Source organism: Lissotriton vulgaris, chromosome 4_1, assembly GCF_964263255.1.
Source record: "Lissotriton vulgaris chromosome 4_1, aLisVul1.2, whole genome shotgun sequence".
Taxonomy (NCBI): domain Eukaryota; kingdom Metazoa; phylum Chordata; class Amphibia; order Caudata; family Salamandridae; genus Lissotriton; species Lissotriton vulgaris.
Window position 1 is genome coordinate 1,605,326,754 of NC_141691.1, and position 25,090 is coordinate 1,605,351,843.

General features: G+C 40.0%; 1 protein-coding gene across 1 annotated transcript in view; it reads right to left on the reverse strand.

Moving 5' to 3' along the window:
• The window catches only part of TRAM1 (translocation associated membrane protein 1), a 188,198-nt gene that overhangs the window by 71,295 nt on the left and 91,813 nt on the right, over positions 1-25,090 (reverse strand). Inside the window, exons 6-8 of the mRNA XM_086965860.1 lie at positions 21,691-21,775; positions 9,388-9,458; positions 9,196-9,300 (exon numbers count right to left, since the gene is read on the reverse strand). Of these exons, the coding sequence (XP_086821986.1) occupies positions 9,196-9,300; positions 9,388-9,458; positions 21,691-21,775 (261 nt within the window). The remainder of the gene's footprint in view (positions 1-9,195; positions 9,301-9,387; positions 9,459-21,690; positions 21,776-25,090) is intronic.

Sequence of the window (25,090 nt, forward strand, 5' to 3'; positions counted from 1 at the left end):
ATAGACTCTGTGGAGTTCACCCTCAAGTCTCCCCTCTCACAAGATGACGAAAATTGGTCACGAAATCAGGAGGTCTTTGGCCCGGTCCCGGATATCCCTCCGTCAGCTGCCTTGCATCATTGGCCTGTTGTCAGCCTCCATCCAGGCAATCTTTCTGGGACCTCTCCACTACAGAGCTCTTCAACATCTCAAGGCGGCACACCTGCGCAAGGGTCGGTCTTATGCTCACAAACTCAGTCTCTCATCAGACGCCAGGGAGGAGCTTCAGTGGTGGCTCTCACACATGGAGGCTTGGAACGGACGAGCTATATTCAGTTCCACGCCAGATATTGTTATAGAGTCCGATGCGAGCAGGTCCGGCTGGGGCGCAAGGTGTGGCGACTTCGCCGCAGGAGGTGTGTGGTCTCCGTCGGAGAAGAAGTTACACATCAATTGTCTTGCGCTCTTGGCGGGCTCGTTCGCGATAAAGTGCTGGACCAGGGACTCGATCCACACTAGTGTCCTTCTCAAGATGGACAATGTGTCGGCGGTCCGGTACATCAACCATCTGGGAGGTTCGCGTTCCAAGGCTCTTTCGGATCTGGCAGCAAACTTTTGCCAGTACTGCCTGGATCGTCAGGTTTCGGTCACAGCCGAATACCTGCCGGGCCAGAACAACCAGGTGGCGGACTACCAATCTTGTAATTTCCACGACGTAGGTCTCTGGAAGCTTCATCCGGGAGTGTTCGTGGATCTCCAAGACCTCTGGGGTCCCTTCTCGGTAGACCCCTTTTGCTTCCCTCCTGGATCACCAGCTTCCTCAGTTCTTCAGTTGGAGACCGGATCGCCTGGTGGAGAGGTTTGATGCGTTTCTATAGAACTGGAAGGAGGAAGCAAGCTATGCCTTTTCCCCATTTGCCATGATCAGGAGAGTGACGGCCCAGGTGCAGCGTCAACTGGCAGATGTGGTGCTCATTTCGCGGTTTTCAGTTCTTCTGGAACTTTCTTGGGATTTTCCAATCCCACTCCGCCGGTTTCCGAATCTTCTCCTCGATCCGTCAGGGAATCCTCACCCTCTGATCGAGCAGGGTTCTCTGACCCTGATGGCATGGCGGATTACAGGGGACGATGGCTGTTCCCAGGCCTTTCGGAACCGGATGCGCGATTCATGGACAAAGCCTGGGCGGACAGTACCGTCAAAAGATACCGGTCCTCCTGGGCACGGTGGTGTCGTTGGGAGTGTGAGACGGAGTGTCGATCCCGTGGCAGCAGTTGTGACTGCTGTCTTGAACATTTTGGCCTCGCTTGCGGAGGGGGGTTTGGTGTATCGAACTGTCAATACATTTTGCTCCGCTATACCTGCTGGGCATGCTACGGTGGATGGCTCGCTGGTGGATGAGCATCCCTTGGTCTGTCGATTGCTTCGGGGTATTCGTCTTTCATTATCCCCTGAATCTCGTTACTCCCAGTCGTGGGATGCTAATAGGGTTTTGAATTTGCTGTTTTCCTGGCAACCCCATAGATTCCTTTCTAGGCCATGCTGCTTGGTTTGGTTTCTTGCAGACGAGTCTCGGACGTTAGGGCTCTGGATGTCTCGGGTAGGATTTTTTATCCTGCAGGAGTGATTTACTATTCGTAGACGCACCAAATGTGGTACGAAATCCATTTCTTATCCAGCGTTTCCGGATTCCCCAAAACTCTGTGTAGCTTCTTGCCTTAAAGCATATGAAGAGATGTTGGAGGAGTTTCGTCCTCCTGGGGAAAGCGAATTGCTCATTTCATTTAAGAAGCCTCACAAGGTGATGTCATCTCCCACGATTGCTCGATGGGTAAGGTGGGTGATGCAAGAAGCCGGGATTGACTTCCGTGCGTTCGGTGCGCACTTTACTAGAGGAGCCATGGCCTCAAAAGCATTTACCCTGGGAGCACGTCTGGAAGACATTCTGAACGCAGCAGATTGGTCTTCAGACTCTACCTTTAAACGGTTTTACTTCAAACCGGTGATTGATATGGCTCACGTGGAGGTGAGCAAGCTTTAAACTAGCATAATCCTCGCCTCCGGCCCGGACATAGAATGAAAAATGTCCTAGCTAACGTAACAGAAAGTTTCAATTCTATTAAGGACTTGGAGGCGAGGATTATCCCACCCAGGGTACAAGTTCATTGCTGTCCTGTCCTTCCCTTGTATTGGAGAAAGCAAATCTTGCCTTATTTGATTCACTTGGTTGACGGATTATGTTGCTTACCTTGAGTATTCTCTTACACAGGATTAATCATTAAACATTTCTGTCTGTGATGGTATGCCTTTGCTCTTTGCAAGTGATTCCAATTAAAAGGATTCTTGAAGTGCCTGAGGGGGCTGACCGAGCAAAGAAAGAGGAGGAATAGACTGGAACAAGAGACTATCAGTGCTATGAGAGCCTGTGATTGGTGCAGAGGATGGCACACTCTAGCCATGGACTCTATTGTTTGTTGTTGTTATTCCCTATGGTTCATGGGAATCGTGTTTTTTGTTGTTTGACTTCAAATGGATGCTATAATAAAGCTAAGAAAGATTAGCATAATCCTCGCCTCCGAATCCTTAATAGAATTGAAACTTTCCGATATGTTGGCTAGGAAATTTCTCATTATCCATTGCCTTGTTTCCTGTCACAGAATGTCAAATGTCATGACTTTGGATTTAGACAGTAGGGGAGTAATATTAGGGGTTTGAAGTAATATGCAAGCATGAGTTGGGGGAGGAGTAAAGCCAAGAGGTGCCAGCCAATTAATGTTTAATAAATCTTGAGCTCCAATTTCTTTGGGCCCACCGGTGTGATGGGAGGTGTGCAGTTAGAAGAAATGATTAAGCAGACTGATCAACTGATACTGCTTTCAAAAAACATTTTAACTATTTAATGTACAGCTTCCAATATGACTGCATAGCTGTGTACTAACAAAATAGTCGCCTTCGATCCTGCAAAGATTTCTGCCTTTCATGCCTGAAACCTTTTATTCTATTAGGGATATGGAGGTGGGTATTATCCCACACAGAGGACGAATTTCACACTGTTCTAAAAGGTGCATTTCTTAGTGATTGTTAATTGCATCCGGATTGCGATAACTCAGAAGTATTGTATAATTACTACTGGAGTTTGTTGTACATTTGTTGGAGATAGATAAGCTTCAAGTTGTATTAGGTCTCGAAGAGAGACCAAAGCCAAAACTAATGAAGACTAAGAAACTGTGACAAAGACACAGCCTAGAAACAAAAAGGCCAAGATGGCTTAGCTGCTCAGAGTTATTGATGTGATAACTACTTACATGATATTTCCATCACATTTGTTTTCTCATGGAGCTATGAATTTTGTAGCGGCCCATTTGCTACTTTGGTACATGCGGCTATTTAGAACAAAGTAAGGCCAAGTAATATACTCCCCACTGTGTCGCCGTCATTAACAGAACTAAAACTTTCACACCTATAAGCTAGGATATTTTGCATCCTTCCATTAAGAAAGGCACAGATATAAAAAAACAAATTTATAAAAAAGTGGCCTGATTTTGCAGCTTGCATGATACTGGATTCAGCAACAATTCCAATATCTTCATTTTTGAAAATTCACATAATCAAATAAAAGGAGCACTTTATTCATTTTATCCTGACCACCACTAGACAGTCACTCTGGTCTGATCAAATATGTTAAGCCAGTTATTAGGATCGTCAGTCATTCATCAAAGATTATATGCAATCTGCTGATGAACTAGTCTTACTCTTTGAATAGTTCTTCACAGCAGTCATGCATTTTTAATGGTTCATGTACATTTGGTTGCTGATCATTTTTTCTTCCCAAAAAAAATGTATGTAATATTCACCTTTATATTTCTTCCAGCTGGTATATGTATTCACTAGGCACTTATGGTGCAATATGATCAAATGATGTATGCTTATATAGAATGTGCCTAATGACTTTCACAAATTCCCATTTAAAGATCTACAATCATAGGACAAGAATAAATGAGTGAAACGGACACCTGAAAAACACAGACATGAAGCTCACTAAATGTTTCCATAAAAAAGGTTGTCTATGTTAACATACCAAGTTATTGGGCTACAGCCACGTTCTATTTAAGTGGTTTGTGGTGGCTGGTCCATGATCGGTCAGCCCAATCCAAGAGCCGAGACCTTGTATTTTATTCACTTTAGTAAAGTGAAGAACAAAGATGGCATTTTCTCACAAATTTTAAACTCCTTATGGTCACATGTTTAACAAATATTGTACATGCATTTTTGGCGTTAACAGGTGTGCCATCTCAAACACCTGCGCAGAACCGGGTATAGGGTGTCAGCTGCGGCTGAACATTCACGGTCTTCAGAACTAGATTTCTTGGCCATGCTCCAGATTGAAGCGAGTCTAAAAGAGAAGACGCCACTATGAGAGACCAGTCACACTACTAGAAGGCAGGTGATTTGAGGAAAAGGGTTGACATGCTAGGCTGGCTTAACACTGTAACCAATGACAGTGTGTAGACATCTTTTCTGGTTCCAGTGACTATGGTGAGAGGAAGCTGGGACCAGCTGAGGTACTAGCAGGCTGGGGGAGGGCTCAAGCTCTTAGGCTCTAGGTTGTGCCAGGGTGCTGTAACGGTGGACTGCTCATTCAAGGTAAACTAAGCAGGCTGATGGGATTTCAGGGGTAGGGCAGCAGGAGCCCTGGACAGAACCTTTAATGTGAGAAGGGAGCAGGTGGGTATAAGGACAGGGTACGTGTCGCACAAAGGTATTGCTAAAGTGAGGCAGCATCACCCCTGCTCTCCCTTCTCAATGTTGTATGGCGTTTTAGGACCCTAATGTAATTTTCCCCGATTCATGCCCTTATATAGGTATAATTCACATTACCCTTATATAGGCATTGAAATCATACCCATATTTAGACATAGCCCATGCAGTCCAAACACGGCATGGCTACTTCCACTAGTTCCAAAAAGCTACAACGATTTCTTGGAAAACTTGGCTTCAGCAGTCAGGGACATCCCCTTTCTTGAATATGTATTTGTCCTAGAAATCATGGCGGTTTCAAAGAACTACCGTTCTTTGGTGACGTTATTATGTCCGACTTTACGACAATCCAGGCACCTTCAAGGTACAAATATGCCTACACTTGCTCTGGCAAACACACTGTGGTTTGGAGCAGTTTGACTATCTACTTGCCCGACGCATCTCGCTACAGTAAGTGCCGAAGGAAGCCGACCCTCCAGCTGACGCACTGACAGAGAGGCTGTCTTTTCTCTCGCTGAGAATCCAGCTCCAGTGTTTCCAAGCTCCCCTTGCGGGGTGTTGGGAAATAGTGTCCGGAGACAGATATACCAGACCTCCTTCATTCTAAACCAAGGTTCAGTGCTGATTAGACCCTAAGAGAAATCTTGGACAGAGTATTGGCAAAGAAACTAAAACCTATGCAACATCTCCCTTACTTCATCCCTCGTACTAGACTTAGGGTAGGTACATCGGGGTAGGCGTATTTTAGAAGCACCTGTTGAGTACTTTTAGTCTTTGTTATTTATGTATGTATGTATGTATGTATGTATGTATGTATGTATGTATGTATGTATGTATGTATGTATGTATGTATGTATTTTATGGCTTAGAAAACATACCATGCTTTTACAGTATTATTTCATAATACTCTTCTTGCTGTACGCATTATCCTTTACAGCCAGTATTACGATTGTACCAGTTCATTTCTTTTGCATGAAAATGAAGACAGTTCAATAAATACTTTTTTTGAAAACGCCCGTCTCTATTTCTCTGCACCTCTGATGAAACAAAGCATGCACGATTGACTGAGTGAAATATCTATCTATTGTTTCCACGATTCTGAAGATCAGTTTTATCTTGGGAAACAAATTTGTCATGTTTATGCGGTTGTCAGAAACAAATCCCTTCTTGTGTATTCGAGAAAGTTTCTAGTGACCTCTGAGCTAGCTGGCATTCACATTTAAGTCTAATATATTCGATAGAGACCTAGTAAACATAAGTCCTATGTCACATCTATAGGATATATTATTCCAATGCGCAGAGCCTATTGGGAATGTAGGAACTTCACTAATGAAAGAAGAGGGACTTTAAGAAATACATTATATCTGTATTTCACAAATTGTGACTACAGGAGTGAATCAACTGAAAACCTGTTCTATTACACTATGCACCAGGATAGCCTACAAAATGACAAATGTGTGTCTTACACATTCCTCTTCATAGTTCATGTAACATAACTTAAAACTGTAAAATACAGCTTTTGAAACGCAGTAAAATCTCACCATACAGCAAACTTCCCTGCTGGGTGGTCGATTCACATTTAAAGGAAAAATATGTAATATTCTGTAGTTTCATGTAAAATGATGAGTACATATAAAACAACAGGCACATGAACAACAAAAAATGAACTATGTGCTGGCTGTGACGTACCTACAGCGGCTGTTATTTCAAGGCTACCTTTAGAACTGCTTTCCGGATTTTTCAGATGGTTAATTTTAATGCATGGAAGTTCAAAATAAATGAACCAATAGAGGGTCTTTGATGTAATCGGAAAGATGATGGATACTTGAAGATCGATTATTCAGGTTCCTTTATTAAGTTAAGATGTTAAGATCTAATGATAACCCCATCAGCAGCAGCTGTCCTGCTGCTCAGCCCTCACCCAACTGACATTCACAAGGCACTAGCATTCCAACAGTCTAAAACTTAATTAGGAAAAAGTAAAAAAAAAAAAAAAAGTACTTTGTTTTGCAAGATGCTGCTGCTGACACCGTCCTTCAATATAACTCTGGAGAGCCTAAATATATATTAGTTGTCGCACTGAGAGAATATATATATATATTTTTTACCTACTGGCAGTCGCAAGTAGGTAGTTATAGTTAGGATTTTTTTCAATGCAAAATCTCAAAATTCTATTGTGAATAACTTTGGCGCCCGTTGAAGAATCTGCCTGAAAATGTCCTTCCCTAAAAGTTTCGGGGGGATTCGTCAAGCGGGGGCAGAGATAAAAGGGGGGTCCCAAAACATGTTTTTCCCCATGTTAATTTCCATAGGGCGGTCGACCTCACTTTTAGCCCGAACGGCTGAATGGATTTCCACCAAACTTGGCAAAATTGTAGGGACTGGTAGCCCGATGTGCCTTTGCTATGTCTCAAGATATGTGCTCCAGTGGTTTTTACGAAAATTAACTTTGAAAAAAAAAAAAAAAAAAAAAAAAAAAAAAAAATTAATATATATATATATATATATATATATATATATATATATATATATATATATATATATATATATATATATATATATATATATATGTTAGAGCCCAAATGTAGCCCAATGTAGCCCAAAGATGGCCACCAGAGACAAAAAAAAACAAATGTAGCCCAAATATCAGCCAGATGTAGCCCAACTATAGCCCAATGACAGAATGTCCCAGAGTGTTCTAAAGAACAACTAGAACGCTAACAGTCTTACTTATGACAAAAGTATGGCACACCTGAAGTCATCTTGATTGGAATAAAGTGGTATCACTCAATACATTTAATTTGAAGAGGAACAAAATGAGGGGTTTCATTTTGCCATAGCAATATTAATATATATATATATATATATATATATATATATATATATATATATATATATATATATATATATATATATATATATATATATATATATATATATATATATATTCACTGAAAAAACCATAGGTTTCACACCAGTTATAGTTAGGAATTAGCATTTAAAAACCTATTAAATTCACTGAAAAAACCATAGGTTTCACACCAGTTATAGTTAGGTGGAAATTTTACTTGCATAAAACCATTGAAATTCCCACGTTATAGTTAGTTGGACTCACTATAACTTGCGCGTGCAATGCACTGCTGATGACGTCACATATTACATCACTCATGACATGGTCAGTGACATCACTCATGACATCACTGATGACATCATCCAGTGAATGTGTATCTTTCTGAAAAATAAATATTTTTTATATATGTATATCTAAAGGTTGATGGAAGAATAAATGGGTAAATAAATGTCTAAATGGATGTTTTTTTGTGTAAAATTGATTGGTTAACTGACTTATTAAATGTATCTTAGTGAATACATATATTAGCGAGTAATGTTTAAATATTTAAATATCTGTATCTGTGTCTTACTGTGTATAAGTGGCTGCATGGGTTGGTGAGTAGCTACATGAGTGTATATGGGTTATTAGTTGTTTTTTTGAGTATCAGTATCTGTATGGTTCGGTGGGGGATATTACTTAGAGCACAGATGCATGAATGAGTGACTCACTATTTGTATGTATTTTGAAGACAGCATGTGTGCAAGACTGTATGGGTGGATGATTGTGTGTATGGGTGGGTTAGTGAGTTTTTATAATGGATTGTTTAAGAGAGTAAATAGGTTTCCGTTTCTGTATAAGTATGTGTAGTGGTGTGTATATAGCAATATAATCAAGTAAATGTTTTTTTGATAGTTTATTTGCATGTGTGAATTTGTGTGTGAGTAACTATATGGATGAGTGTTAGTGTGTAACAGGATGTTTAGGTGTATGAGTACATATGATGAGTAAGTACATGCATGAGTGACTATATAGAACTGTTGGTGAATGAGTGGATGTGTATGTAGATGTTGGAATTACCTAATAAGTTGTTGTAATTGGTATTGGTTTCTCCTTTTTTAAGAAAATGTTAGTTTCTATTTTTGAATGTGTGTGTCAAAGGTTATTTTATGCTGATAGGAGGCCTGCCACTTTGTCGTAAGGATGTTGTCATCAGTGATGTCATCAGTGATGTCACTGACCATGTCATGAGTGATGTAATATGTGACGTCATCTAACTATTATAGTGAGTCCAACTAACTATAACGTGGGAATTTCAATGGTTTTATGCGAGTAAAATTTCCACCTAACTAGAACTGGTGTGAAACCTATGGTTTTTTCAGTGAATATATATATATATATATATATATATATATATATATATATATATATATATATATATATATATATATATATATATATATATATATATATATTTTTTTTTTTTTAAAGGTCATTTTGTGTTTACTTGTTTAAATGTGGATTGTGTGACAAAGTGCTACAACATGAAAAGGACGGTTCGCTCAATCAACATCATTATCCTGATGTCATAAATTGAGGGGGTAGAATGGAAAAAAAAAAACAGGCTTACCCTTTCTGATATTTCTCATTGCTGAAGTAAAAGAGACGGGAGGTGTGGAAAAGGAACTCCACAAAATAATGAAGCACCAGCAGGACTAGACCAAGACGATTTAAACTGGGGAAATAAGAAAGCAATAAAGTCATTTATTTTTGCAAAATGAAGCGGAAATCAGCAGTAGATCTTTAGTTATTATCTACTTACTTCAGCAGATACGCGCCTGCGATGTGAAAAAGGTAAAGGCCAATGTAGACGAGCTGCCGAGGAATATCTTCCTGTTGGAATGAACACGGATTAAGTAAAGACAGATCTTTAAGAGCGGAAGTAGTCAATATAAAAATATTTATGACATCAGAAATTAAAGAACTCTTTATACTGATATTAAAACCTTCTATAAAGGGTAGTAACACTTGGCAAGACATGGTAGGACAGGGCGGCAACACTCCCTAATGCACAGACAGACTGGAATAAAAAGGGTTCCAGGAATATTACTGGGTCCAATTGTAACACGGCTAAGGTTCCTTCGGAACACGGGCATAATACAGCTCTTTGCCAGCAAACTGTTGTGTTAAATCGCTGCCCACTGTCAAGCGCTAAGTCTTTTAAACAGGCTATGATTCGGAGGACCTCAGACGAAGTCAACACTATCTTTTGAACTACAGATATTCCCATTAGGCCAATTCGTGCTCTCTCATGCCGGGACCCTGTTTCCAACACAAGGAGGTCAAATATGAACGCAAGTACCACTCCCTTCAGAGAGCCACTAACCAATTGACAACATATTCCGGCACGAAGACCACTTATTACACGCCCATCTGGGTGTAGGCTCATCCTGCTATAGGAAAAACAAATTCCCAGTGAGATATTGCAGGCACACCCCGCTGGAGAGATTATACCAACAGTGTCATACCATCTGTTTTCCTTGATAAGGTTTTGGAAAATTGTAACTGGAATCCTTTACATTCAAACACCTACATTACAAATGCAATAAAGTTAAAGAAGTTAAAACTTACAACAACAAAAAAAGCATTTAATTTGGCATAAATCTCCATAATTTTTGGGTTCATATATTTCTCATTTCACCTCCAAAAGAGGCAATTGCAGTATAAAAATATTACTGCCCAGGCCTAAATTTAAGACTTCTCTATACGTTTAATACCATTCACCCCATTATTACACAGGCCATAGTCTCATCTTTGCATACGTCATCTTCAAGTGCTGGCTCAGAATAACAGAAGTGCACACAGCTTAAAATTCTAGCAAGTGGTTTGATGCCTCCGTTTCCTAAGTATCACATCCACTAGATAAAATAACTTGAAAAAAGTTAACTTGTGTATGTATGTTTATGGTATTTCTATAGCACAAACCTAATCAAAAGGCAGCTTAGATCTGCACAAGGAGCATAAAGGCAACGAGTAAGAGAGGATGGGTTGTATATGGTTAGTGTACTACGATATAGTGTTATTTAAAGTGGCGAGTCTTCATATCTTTCGGAAATTGGAACAGCACTAGGGTTGATCCAGATCTTGGGTGCATGGGTGGAAAAGGCCTGATATCTTGTTTTATTCTTTTTTACACTTATCAGTCTGATGGTGTCCTGACTGTGTGTGCAGAGATTCATCACAGATGCTGAAGTTACATGCAAGATAAATGTAATGTAAATAATTCAGCTGATTTTGAAGCGGACAGGAGCTGGCAAAGGGAGCCAATGTAGGTCTATCAGGATGGGGGTGACGGACAGGAGCTGGCAAAGGGAGCCAATGAAGGTCTATCAGGATGGGGGTGATGTATTATGTTTCAGCATGTATGGTGCCCCTAAAGGGTGCTAGTGTGGAGTCTTGGAGGCCATCCAGAAGGGCACTACCACCATCCAGATGCAGAAGTACAAGTGTTTGAACAGCAGTTCTGAAGTCACTTTCTGAAAGAAATGGTTTGACTTTTTAGATTAGAGCACTGGTAAAGACTGGTCTTTGTTTTTTGGCAGGGTGTTCCTGGAGGGTGAGGTTGGTGTCCAGGGTGAATTTAATTCACTAGCCATTCTGTAAAAGCTTGTGTTAAAAGCAGTCAAGGTCCACGTCATTGAGCCAGGTTTGCACTGCATTTTGTTTATGGTTTTTGGCAAATAACACAAATTCTGTCTTGGTTGGGCTGAGCTTTAGGTTGGTGCTGGACAACCAGCTCTGGATGATGTGCAAGCAGTGTCCGAGGCATTGGATGTCTGAAGCAGAGAAGACTTTCAAGTAGAGTTGTGGATTATCGGCATATTGGTGAATTGCCATGCTGTTATCTTTAAGTAGAGCACCAAGGGGCTACACGTAGAGGTTGAAGTTGAAAGGAGCAGTATGGAGCCCGGGGGAGGGGGGGGGGGGGGGGGCTTAACAGGGGATGAGGATCTTTTTTAAGGACATTGCCGGTGAATCCTATTCAGGATTCCAGAATGTGCTGGTGGATGGGATGGTCAACCCTGACAAAGGCAGCTGAGAGGTCCAGTAATATCAAGAGGCAGGGGTCAACTTCATATGGTCAAGAGGGGATTATCCATGATGCAGAAGGTAGCCATCTCAGTCCTGCTTCAGATGATGCTGCAGTACAGTTAGTTATGCAGCAGATGGGTAGCCTTTATGTGGTCTTGGAGTTCAATATGGACGGCTTTATCAATCTTGACAACGACAAGACAAGACAACGACCAAGGCCCGAGCTACCTCAACAGCCGAGTCAACTTCTACGCTCCCAAACGCCACCTCCGATCAGCCAACCACGCCCTCGCCGCCGTCCCCCGCATCCGAAGAGCGACTACAGGAGGAAGGTCCTTCTCCTACCTGGCCGCCAAGACCTGGAACTCCCTCCCGTCCGACCTGCGCCTGACCCAAGACCACCTCTCCTTCAGGAAGAAGCTGAAGACCTGGCTGTTCGAGCAGTAGCGGCACCCCCCCCCCCAAGCGCCTTGAGACCCTACGGGTATGTAGCGCGCTTTACAAGTGTCACTGATTGATTGATTGATTGATTGAGTGATGGGATAGGTTACCAGGCTCTAGTGTGGGTTTTTTTTTGTGTAAGGAGTGGGAAGATCTTGAGCCCGTCTTGGGAGCTAAGACGACGCCTTGAGTGAGGAAGCACTGCCCATGGTAAGTAGGGGCAAGAAGCATCTCTAAAGAGATCTTTCATGAAGCACGATGATAAAAACATCACCCTACTAAGAAGCGGCTTTGAGGGATTGGAGTAGGTCTGCGAGATCTGGGAGAGCTATGGATTTAAAGAATGACCATTTCAGGATTTTATGGGAAGGGGTGGGTGTCCAAATTGAGGCAGGGTTGATGTCTATGTACTATCAGATCTTTTTTATTTTTCACTGAAGGAAAGGCTGATGGCATTGTACTTTTCTGCACAGTGAGGAACAAATGGGTCTGACAAGAGTTGATGCAGTGGTTGATTATCTTGACAAGCATTCTGCTTCTGTTGGCCTCATTGATGGTTCTTTGCTTTGGATGGTGTTAGAAGATCCAATAGTGACTGGGGGAGAGTGTCTGAAAAGTTTCAGTGCTCTCTTCATCATTTCCTTGTGCTTGCTTTATTTATCCTAAGTTGGCAGGTTACTCCTAGACGTGGGTCCCTTGCGCACTTTGCCACTGGATGCAAGCTAGCCTGGCTGATAAGAGGGGTTACCCCGAATGCGGTCCGAGGATAGACCTGGCTTGGCAGTTCGGGCTGGACTGTTCCCATGAGTAACAGCGTCAAGGCTGATTTGGATATGACTGGGTCTGCACTAGGGTGACGAAGTGAGCAAAAGAACGACGATGGATTTAACCCAGATCTAATGGTGACTGGGGTGAGTGTCTGAAAAGTTTCAGTGCTCCGTCCATCTTATTGTGTTTGCGTAATAAGATGTCTGCCTGATAAGCGGAAACACTTCAGTATCCCCATAAGTTCTGTTTTTCTTCCATTTTATTTTCTGTCTGCAGATCATTTATTGTAAGCAACTTCTTTAGAATACTACGGTAATTAAAAATGTGGCTTTCACTTGCAAGTTGCATTTGGGGTGTGGGCGTTCTGAAGATGTTTAGAAGGGTGTTGCCAGTAGAAGTGAAGTTGATAGGGAATGGGGGAGTTCATGCGTTAGGATTCCTATGGGGAAGTATTTAAAGGATCTGAAGGTTTTATCTTCTCTTTTGTGTTGACTTTGGTTTGTAGGCATGTCATGAAGCATGTAGAATGAGACTGCAAAGTGTCAGTCTGCCCAGTTCAGGAGCATGGGTGGTTTGCCCTGGATTGCTTGTGAAGTTTAGAAAACTAAGTTGACGATGTAGCCATTGGAGTGCATTGGTAATGGGACATGCTGCACCACGTTGAGGGTATCAATGTGGTTGCATAGGGTGTCTTTTTTTAAGCTTGTGTTGTCTGTAAGGCTGAAGTCATCCAAGAGGGTGGTGTGGGCATGTCAGATGAATGAGGTAGTGAGGAGATCTGAGAATTCATCAATGAAGGCCTTGTTTTCTTGGGAGGCCAGTGGATGAAATGGAATTCACATCAAAGCTAGTTTACCTTTAGCTTTGGAATTTTAAGATGTGGTTGGGGTTTCCCATCTTTAAATTTGGCTTAACAGTACATCTGTCCAAAAGGCCAGTTACTAGTGCCTGAAAATGGATACACTGTATTACGGATTTGCTCAGAGTAGTATTCAGCTCTATCCTCTTGCTACTGACTGACTGGTGTACCATTCTACCTCTCAAAAAGTGGCTGCCTTGAAGAACTATTTTATATCTCATAGGTACACTCAACCAAAATACAATAAATTCCTTCTCTCACAGATGCACAACATACAGGGATTTCACTGCTGGAGGGTTTTTAATCAGGACTCAAAACACAAGCCAGACTAACTATCTCAGCTAATGCTTTAATTACCTATTTAAGGAGTACAAAATGGCACAGCTGGCTTAGGCTCTGTATCATTTCCATTTATGTTTTTTGTAGTGATCTTCACTACCATGCTTAACATCTACCATCTCTAACCACTCTTCACTTGACAGTTCCCTCAAATGTGTTTGCTTTGAAGTATATTGGTTAGGAGTTTGTGTGCCAGAGTGTATGAATGGCATTATTATTGTTAAATTCCAAGAATATGAAAGATTTCCTAGCTTGTTTACGCAAGGTATCAGACGGATGGTTTTAGAATGAAAGTGGTCTGCATGACTTTGTGAAGCTGCGTTGCCCTGCCTTTCCGGGATTATAAACAGCTGTAGTTAGTTAGCAGTGTAAGCCTAATGGAAATGCTCTATTTGGTTTACTTTTCGGTCACAATGCGAGCTGGGCTCTGAAGTCTGGAGGGGACACAATGTGACCATCAGTGAGACAAATCCTGACAGTTGCAGCGTGATTCTAGTTGGAGGGAAAGGCCATTCATTTTAAACAACTGGACACTGAGGAGTCTAACACACCAGTTTAAGGAAGGAAGATTGTTGGCCCAGGAGCAGAACCCCTCAGTGGTTGTTACTCTCCTTCAAACTATGCATAAACTTAACTTGAAATACAGGGGAGACGGTCCGGTCTGTCCGAAGAGATGAACTGTACCTGCAAAGGGTGATTTTCTGGATCCCAAGGAAGAGATAACATGGGTCGAGCTGACTTCAAGGGGCAGTGGAAGACATCCATCGGAACCGTAAGCCACAAAGTCAAGCCTAGTCCCTTCAACAAAGGAGTTAATCTACTACAACCAAGTTGAAGAGCTGCTCCATTTCCTTTAAAAGGCAAGAAGGGAGAGTGTGCTTCATATCCAATTTGCCCCATGCCTACAGGGTGCCCCCAACTACCAACTGTGTGCTCAGAGGGACTCAAAGAATGTAGGCCTTTACACTCCCATTGGGAGGTACAATCCCGCAGGCAAGAGGCTGTGCTGAGTCTGGAGTTACTTAAGCCAGTAGTTCCGACCTTTGATTCCTGTGTTATCAACCACCAGTTAAATAGGCAATTAACAACACTTCAAATATGACCAGCAGCCATTTGCTATTCGTGACACAATTGAACTGTTGAATGGACTCCCAACCCCTTGGAAGTTCCACCAATGGATAATCTCTAAAGATAATGGGAACTTTATTTTCATTTTTTTGGGGGGGGAAATAAAGGGTGCTCACACTTTCTCTCGATCTCCATATCATGTAAAAGATAGCTGGAAGATGTGGACTCTGCTGCCCTTCTGGTCACCAGTTGCGAGATATCTTATTACTCATATAGAGAGTAAGCCTCCAATCATTTTTGTTGGTGGGGAACCTTGTTGGGTGTTGTGTTTTGAGACATCATTTTCGAGTACTTTAACAATATTTTTAGGTTGCTACCTTTTATTCAATAACCTCTTTAGATACCATAGACTGCTACATCAAAGTAAGACCTGGGTACTAGAATCTCTGCTTGTATCTAGTCCTTCAAAAGCCCTTGGGCTTCTTAGCTAAAATGGGCTTTTGAGTAATTCCCAGGGGACATACTCTAAAGTACCTTAGCCATAAAATTCAATGTTATCCATAAGTTTAGCAATTGTGACTAGGATGGAAATGCTAAAACCTTCTCGTTTTCATTGTGAACCTTATTTTAAGTGTACAATTAAAGGTTTTGTCCTTTTCATTTTATGAAGGAAAGATTGACTGCACAATCAAGTTCTTGGGCACTTTGTCATAGGTATTCTGTCTAAGCATCTTCACCTCTCCAAATCTTAGCTGCTAGCCCTTTTACTTTTGAGACAATCAAATGTCTAAAGGAAGTATCTTGGCTATCTCATTTAGAGTGCAACTTTGATGGGATCATTGAAACCCAATGTTACTCACACAGGGTAATGTTCAGTAATCGTTGACTAACCCACAGCACCAAGAAACAGTATAGCTTTTGCTTTAGCAGTCAAAGATATTAACTTACTTTCACCTTTTGATGTTCTTTTTATAGCATGCAACAGTATTTAATCAATACAGGAGTCTATGTCGTATGTTGTAGGAAGTTGGGTCAATAAATCCAACTAAAGGTGCAGTTTGCAAAATGAATAAATAATTTGTTTCAGAAGATCAGCTTTGTAATGCAAACTGTCAAGCATCAATACAATCTGTGGATGGCTGTTTTGAGCTAGAAACATTTGGGTGTTTAGTATGTGTGCATATATGGGCATATGTGTTACGATCGAGATACAGTGCTAGACCACACTGCAAAGGAGACTGCACGGCTACAGTTCAGCTGAACTGTGGCCTACAGTTTATAGAAAGGTCACACAACTGTACAGTGCCCACAAGGTGAGAGTTTAAATTCACTGGTCTGTCGGTGTAATATCCGCCATGTAACATGTCTAACAGCACTGGGTAATCTGGTAATTTAGTTATGCTGGACAGGGCTACGCTACAGCAGTGGGAAAAAACAGTTGTATGGGTTATAATATCAATAAACAAAGGATATAAATGTTACCAAGGTGTGTGTGTATATGCGAAGTATGTGCTATAGGAGTCTAACTGCACAGACTAATTAATGCAAGCACAGAGCACAAGATACAAATGTATCAACGGAGATAGAGGTGTAAAGGAGGGCCCTGCTTCAGCTTCACGTACACTTTAGCACTACTTTGCTTGTGATGCTGTTTGGCATAAGGTTTGCCCCCCATACCGTCTACTCAAAACACGGCTGACCAATATCAACTGTTTATCTTTTTACAAATGCTCTTGGAGAATTCATACAAAGTACATCCACTCTGTTCAAGGAGTCACACAGGAAATGCTTCCCTTCAACAAAAGAGACTAATTACCATTTTCTTTTGCATTAACTTTGAAAAGAGTAAACAATCATTTCACCATATAGACCCTCTGAAGCCCATTGCAGTGGTTGATATGTTGACCTAGTCCTTACTCAGATACTTGTCTGAGTTTCAATATGACCCAATCATAAAATATAGCCAACCATCACAGGAGTGATTAACACCTCGAGAGGCCTCCATTTTATACTATTTCCCTACCATGCATTCTAAGATGTAGCCTCTCTGTAGAGCCAGCATCTCTTATTTAGCACAGCTGATACAAGTAGGATGCTTCCATTTGTCAAAAATGCCTCCTTTACTTTTTAAGAATAAGAGTCTTGAAATTGCAATGCATGGTCGCCTACTGGAACTATTATGGCTAACATATGCAAGTGTGGAACGTTCTAGCTGTCATTCCGTCATACAACTGAACAGGAAAGAAAATGTGTAAGTGGGGTGTGCCAACCAAATGCTTCCATAACTTGTCTCAATACACCCATGGGTAATGATCGGCTAACACTTCCGTGGCACCAGGAAATGTACCAATTGTGTACACTGTAATAATGTCATCCTTGGAAATACGTTGCAACATCCATATACTGGTGAAACAATTAAGCTTTTTGAAAGAATTAAGCTTTTTCATAATTCCGACTGTAATTCTTTGAAAATAATTTATTGAATTAAATGTCCTTGCGGACTTCTGTATATAGGTAAAACAGAGAGGAAAGCTAAAATCCGCATGTCAGAGCATAATAGAACCATAAGAACGCAGAATAAATCGAGCAGTTTAGCTAGACACTGGGCAGAGGCTAGGCACAGTATAGCTCAATTTAATTTCCAAATAATTGAGAAAGTTGAAAATCATTCTGGTAAGGACTTAACTAGATCGCTACTTCAAAGAGAAGTATATTGGATCGGGAGCTTAGACACACAAGAACCCTAGGGGTCTCAATGATAGAATAGATTATGGATGTTTTCTATGAACAGTACTGAGTTATACCAAAAATGGATCATTTTACTTGATGTGGAATACCATATCACCAAAACTCCTATTTTTTCTTTCACTATACTTTTCACTCTATTGATTTTTCAATTTGGTTCATTCATCGAAATAGGAGTTATTTGTAAGTCGATTTAGTGTTAGTTTATTCATGCTTTTTGTGAATAAGGAGTATTGCATTAACACGTCCATGGGTAGATTTGCATGGCAATGACAGTGATAGAATTAGATCTATGAATGAGCTCCTTTCGGGCACATCTTCACAGTAGCAAGACATTGACAGTTGGGTGATATGGAGGTTTCTGTATCCCTTCCTTGCTGCCGTCGGCCATTGGCCGACGGCAGCACTACCTCCCCAGTGCTGCCGCACCCGTTTTGCGGAAGTGCCGCACTGCGGGAAAATCGCGGCCGCAGGTAACGGGTTAAGGAGTCCTTTGTTGATGTTCATTATTCGATTAACCCACGTGATGGAGCGATGTAAACTTCAGGAGAGTGAAATTGTTGCCCCTTGTTTTTGTGCAGTGAATCACGTGATTGAGTGACATAAAAGCTGATTACTTAAGGAGAAAATGGAGGAGAAACGTTAATATTTTTGATTATAGTTCAAGCCACGTTGCATTGAGTACGTGTTGAAATCGAGAAGAACAGTAAGCGGTTAAGCAGAGGAGAGGGTTTATGGTAGTGCAACATGGTGATAGATTAATGATTTAGTTATGGTTTCATCTCGTACTAGTTTCGGCATCGGCGTCTGAGGTGTTGAATGGAGCACATAGCAGGGAAATTACCGGGTATGCGCTAGGACTCACGAAGGAGGTAAGCTCTTAATCGTTAGAGCGGTCGGATGATTCCCGATTGGATAGTTTTTTAGAAATATGATATATCTGTGATTCTTTCGATTCCCACAGCTTGTCATTGTGAAGTTGGGGTGTCGGCTTATATCAAAAGCGGCGAACTCCAACAAGAACTTTCAAGGTGTGTTGAGCATTTAAGATTTGAGGTTCATAGGTTACCATCAACTTTTTGCTCATGGAATGATCTAATGTTAATATTTTTGTTAACTTCGTAATGTATATTTTCACCCACAGTGTTCACAGTGTGATTGGTTTTGATCAAGTGAGTACACCTAGGTTATTCTTTGTGCTAGGGTTCACTTGGCACATGGGTGCCACAGGGGGAAAAAAACGTGGTTGACATTACTGTGCGTTTTCACGGCGACATGGATGGGCTTATTTTAGTTTTTTTCTTAATTTTCCTTTTCCAACTAACTACGGAGTAAAAGGACAAATTGCAGGGTGGGGTTATGTAAACGTGAGAACTGTTTAGAAAGATTACTTAATTAAAAGAAATTTTTTTTTAAACATGCAAACGTTACTTCTGTTGTATGAATAGTGTTATGTCATCTTTTCATGCAAACCTTCGTTATGTTTCAGATTGAAACCCCCGAAGAAGGGCTCATCGACTGAAATGCATTGGGCAAGAATTAAATTTCAAGAATATAATGCGAAATTGTTATTTGTTTAGTATGAAGAAGTGTTTATGTGAATATTAAAAGCATCAATGAATCATGCTTTATAAGCACTTTTTGTGAATAAATGTTTCAAAGGAAATTTATAGATGGAGTTAAAATTGTGTTGATTGTGAAATATTGCACAAAGTAAAACTGCAACAGCCTCAGCTAATGTGCTTGAATAGACCTGGAATAGAGTGTTCATAATAGGCGTATTTAGGCAGCACATCTCATTGTTGCATGCTCAAGATTAAGCTTTACAAAGGGTTCAGTTTCATTTAAATAATCTAGTAAAAACATGTGTGCTTCACTTAATAAATAGTGTAGTGATCGGCTAACACCACAAAACATGGGGCTCAGCTTATCAAAAATGTGCATCGATTTGAGGAACATTCTACATGATAACATAGGAAGTGTGTTTCAGGCACAACAAACATTTGCAGGGAATAGATTTTGAATGGTTCTGCATGACCACTAACTTTGTGACAAGGTTCTCAGCCTATATGAATGTTAATCAGGCTTTTGAACAGCCCCATTAACATCGACCATGGTTTCACAGGCCTTAAAGGAAGTTGAAAAAAATGTATAGTGTACAAAAATGAACAAATCTGTGGTGTAGCTCATGTAAACAGGGAAGTCTAGCAAAAGTGAGGCTTGTGAGACTCCACCTAGGTAACCTAGGATCATTCTTGATTAATGATTACAGTTGATTTCCAAGTGGTGGAGAAAATAGTTTGATATGTGGGCAAACGATGGCAGGGACAACCAGATATTTTGCTGTCCTTATTCAAAAAGATATTAGGTTTCCAAGGCAAGGCAAATGAGAGGTCAAGGAGAAACAACTGCCAGATGCCAACACGGGAGAAGTCAAGGTCAAATTACCAACATGGATTACTACGGCAGCTTCTATTAGTGAACCATAATCATAAAGCGCTTAGAGACCTGTAGGTGATTAGGCGAGATATAAAACCACAATAACAATAACAATCAGATAAAAATCTGAAAGCTAGTGGACTGCTTAAAATGCAAATAAGTGTTTCAATTGTTACAGTGCTAGGAACACAGATTAAATGAAGTGGACATGTCCAACATGACTACCTAAACAAATCCTTAATCTTTACACAGTTTGATTCAGGTGCTTGCATGCTGGCTTTAAAAGTGGCAACTTTTTTCTTTCCAAATGTAAGCCAAATTTTATATTTAAATGTATTTATGGACCGGAGCTATGTTTTGGCATGGCTTCCTCAATGGAACTCACGCACGTAGCTCTAATTTGGGGCATTTGAGCTAAGTGGCTGAACCCAATATATGCCTCCTCTTAAAAAGTTGCACATCAGACTACATTCTAACTTGCTAACATAGTAAGTACATTTGGTTCATGGCAACCGATTTCTCCAACTTTGGTCAGTCGTCCCAAACTTTAAAGCAGAGTGATTGACGCAGATCTTGACAAACTTGGAAAGCAATAGTCCATGTCAAGTTTATTATAGCACTCACAAAATTACCATAGTTATTAAAATTGTGAAGGATCCTAAATCTTTATATTTAACTTTTTTGTTTTAAATCTTACAAGTGAAACATATGAATTAAATCAAAGTGTAACTGTTTTTGTTGCAAACTATCACCTTTTTGCTCTTTCCAATGGGATGCAAACCCAATGTCCATGAAAATTGTAGAAGGCAAATCAGCATACCAGTCCAAATATCCATCTGGAAGTAACTGGTATCCAGCACCAATCAATTGCATGTACTACCAGCAGAGAAGTAGACAATTCCCACTGCTATTTTGTGTAAAAAAAAGTATATTGCTCCCAAACCCCACATCTGTTGCTGAAAATAACTCAATAGTCTAACCTGATGCATGCTGTTTGATATATTAGTGATTGATACCATGAACACATCAGTGGTCAATCATTCACACCATCACTTACTATACAGACCAAATTGCACTACCATTCAATCCACAAACCAACAAACCAGTCCCTGAAGGTGAAGCATGCTACCTACAGATAATGCGGTTCAGCGCCTTGTCAGGGGTATTAAGCGTTATATAATGAAAATTACATTTACCAGTGAAACTCGTTACTTAGAGAACAAACTCCATAATCTAAAGTACTACACACCATTTGAGAAGATGCATGAAAAACACTATCAATCCAGCAAGACTGCAAATGTTTTTTTTATTTTTATTTTTTAATAATTTCGTAGGTTCAGTGAAACCGAAAAGCCTACAATCAAACTTACTTACCTTCTTGGTTTTCTGGAAATATAGTTCTGGAAAACCATGAAACCAATATGCAAGCTGCGATATGTAGAAAAACTTCATCTGAAAGCTAGAAAAAAAAAACCATTTTAACATATGCTTTAGAGTATGCACGTCAGCAAATTCTAGACAGACTAATAATAAATGTGTGTTTCACCTGCGATCTAAATCTTGGTGTGGATCACCACATTGCGCTGAGATCCGGCAATTGTCCCCTTTACTATAAGTTCAAAATAGCATAGTGACATAACCAAAAGCCATAGGAACTAATTTTTCTACATGTTCGAGGAAATGGTTTGACAAGGATATTTTCAAAGTTAGAGTTGAAAGCAGATATAAAACTCAAATACGAATATGTTTTTCTAAACCTAGAATCTCTTCGGTGTAACCGGAAACAGACTGAGGCTTATTCAGTTAACAAAACGGTTCGAGAATTACTGAAGTCACAATGAGGACACTATTTTTTTTAGAATACTTGTCTAACAATTCAAGACGTGATCTAACAATCATCATCCAAATTATGAACAAAAAAATAACACACTTGTGTACTATATTTAAATGGTCCTTCTGTTTTTATATAAAGATTTCCAATTGGTTAAATAACAACTTCTTTGCTTGCATACTTTTTATTGTACAATATCATGGCTCCCGATATTAGAAGAAAATAAATATGCATAATCTATGGTAAGAGATTTGTATAGTGCTGTATTTCCCTAAGTGTGTCCTCAGTGATGTTGAGTTTAGGTAGCGCTACACACAACTCGTTCAAGAATTCGGTTACAGATGGGAGTCTATTCTTTATTTGTTTGTGTAGTATAATCAGAAGTATGGTTGTGGTTAATATTTCATGTATAGATTTGGGGTTGTAAATTATTCAGATCCACTGAGGCCACACTAAACTCTCTCATAACAATAACTTTACCTTATCTCACCAAAAATGTGCACCTTCCTAAATTGCACAAACTTGACCCTCACTAGCTTGTTGGGGTGTGGGTTAAAAAACAAACTAAACCATCACGGACTACTTCTACTGTATCAAAGTTAAAGTATTACAAAGAAACTGAACAATGAAGAGGATGAAAAAGGGGAGAGTGAAATGAAATCCCATGACAGCAGTTCAGGCCACTGCCATTTTACAAACCACTAAATAACCCTGCAGCGCTATGTACTGTTTAGCGGTAAACTGCCCACCTGAGACTGATCATGAGCACCCTGTTCTTCAAAGGGCAATAATACACCAGTATATCCTCTCTGGAAGGCCTCTTTATATGGACCTTCTTGTCTGCCTGCTACATGTATGGAAAATAGTTTGTGCGCTTTCAAGTGCCTTAAGAAACAAATCCATAAATGAGGGTAAGAGATGGACCCCATTTTCTAGCATCTGTAGCTGTACTGTGATATGCATTTGTGTGCAAGGCCCAAAGGAATCTGAAAAGGAGTTGGTGTTCTACCAGCAAGGTCATCTACAAAAAGAAAGGTAAAAGGCAGAATGCCAATTATGAGCCAAGCTCGTTAGCATTTTAAATATAACCTATAGCCTAGGAAAAGGCCTCTACTGATCACTCAGATGAGGAAATAAATCCTATCTGTGGGATAAAGATTCTCTATCACCAGAGCAAGATTGTATATTGCTTTAGGGGCTTAGATGACTACTCTGTTTTGTCAGGCCTTGTTCAGACCCCTCAACTAGGATGATTTATGGAAGAAGAGGTGCATTTGGATCATGAACAATCGTGATGCTCTTCTTTAGTCAGTCTCTCAAGTAAGAGTGCGACTTGTACTGTACTATTTCTACATACTTTAGTTCCTCTTGTTAAAGTCACAAAATGCTTTCCAGTCAGCCAAGTTCTGTAGTGCATTGTTAGCCTTAGTCACATCCATTAGTGTTGTACATGAAGCCTAAAGAGGGTGTTCCAGACTTCACAACAAAAAACTTGGAAGGTTCCCCTGGTGATTAGACACAGGTAGAAGTAGAGTACTGTGAAAAGAAGGAAAGACCTGTGATTTGTAGTGAACTCAATAGGGTCAGTTGTACTGACAAGAGGTGAATTTTGCTACAGCAAAGCTACTTCCAAAAAGGTCCTTGAGTGATTACAATAAAATAAAATATAAATAGCAAGCACTGTCTGACTATATGTCTCTACACAACATTGTTATTCGTAGTCAAAGTATAACAGGTAAGCACACAACAATAGAACTGGAAAGGTATAAACACAATTTATTAAAATCACCTCCCAATTAGGGTTACAATCTAAATAAAATCCAATAAAATATTCACAAAAGTGAAAGAAACAAAAAAAAGTCAAAGAACAAAGGTCGACGCTGCATTTCGGTGTACGTTTTTTATGGTTTACACCTTCTTCAGGACACTTTGACAGTTTCAACATTAATCTAAAAAATTGAAAAAAACATTTTTAAGTATATATTCCTTCAATATAAAATCATTTATCTCTATGCAGTGTTTATTAACCCAACCAATCTACATAACAACATTTGATATAGTAAACCTGTTATCTAGAGAAAACGTGCTTACATGAGGACCTACTTTGGCTTTCAAGCTTGGCAAGTACTAACGGGCTCTATTCTTTACACATTATGTTGGTGAGGTGTAAAGCCTTTAAAGTTCTAGGGACACATGTCTAAAATACAGAGAGAGGGAATACCTGAAAATTGTGAAGTTTCTGTTTTGACCATTCAGAAGACTTCTAAACAGCCAGATATCTGTGCATCTTAGTCTTCAAATTGCACTGTGACCATAACAAAGAAAATTAATAAAATATTTTTTTTAAAAACCGAATGGTTTGGTCTATGCTTTAGTGCAGTTTCGTGTAATTTTACTCCGAAATTTACCTGTTTTCAATTCAAGGTACAGATTAAAAGAACGGAGGGGCCACCGGACGTCTCTCTCAGTATGAGTCTATGTGATGCAGACTTGGGTCTTTTTCTTGAGTTTAAGATCCCTGCGGGTTTTAAGACATATATATATGTGTGTAGAAGAACACTAGGATAGGCCTTCCTACTCAGAGGACATAGGTGTGTTGCTCACTTACCACAGCTATATATCCTTTCAAACGTTGTATAGGTTTGATTGATGGTACTTCATTATCTTTTTGGATAAAGTGGGCATATTTAAATATCTTACTGGATAGAGTGATAAAATTTATCATAAATACTCTCGCCTATATTACAAGCATTACTGGCCGATATATTATTTAATGTTTTAGGCCATATAGTCTTATTAAGGTATTAAATTTATATACAACATGTATATGTTTTACAACAACTTCGCCATATTTATGTATGGAAAGTATTTAGAATGTTGCTGCTGATTTTCTTGCAAGTATAATCTGCTAATAGCCCAATTTTTATTTATAAAGTCAAGTAA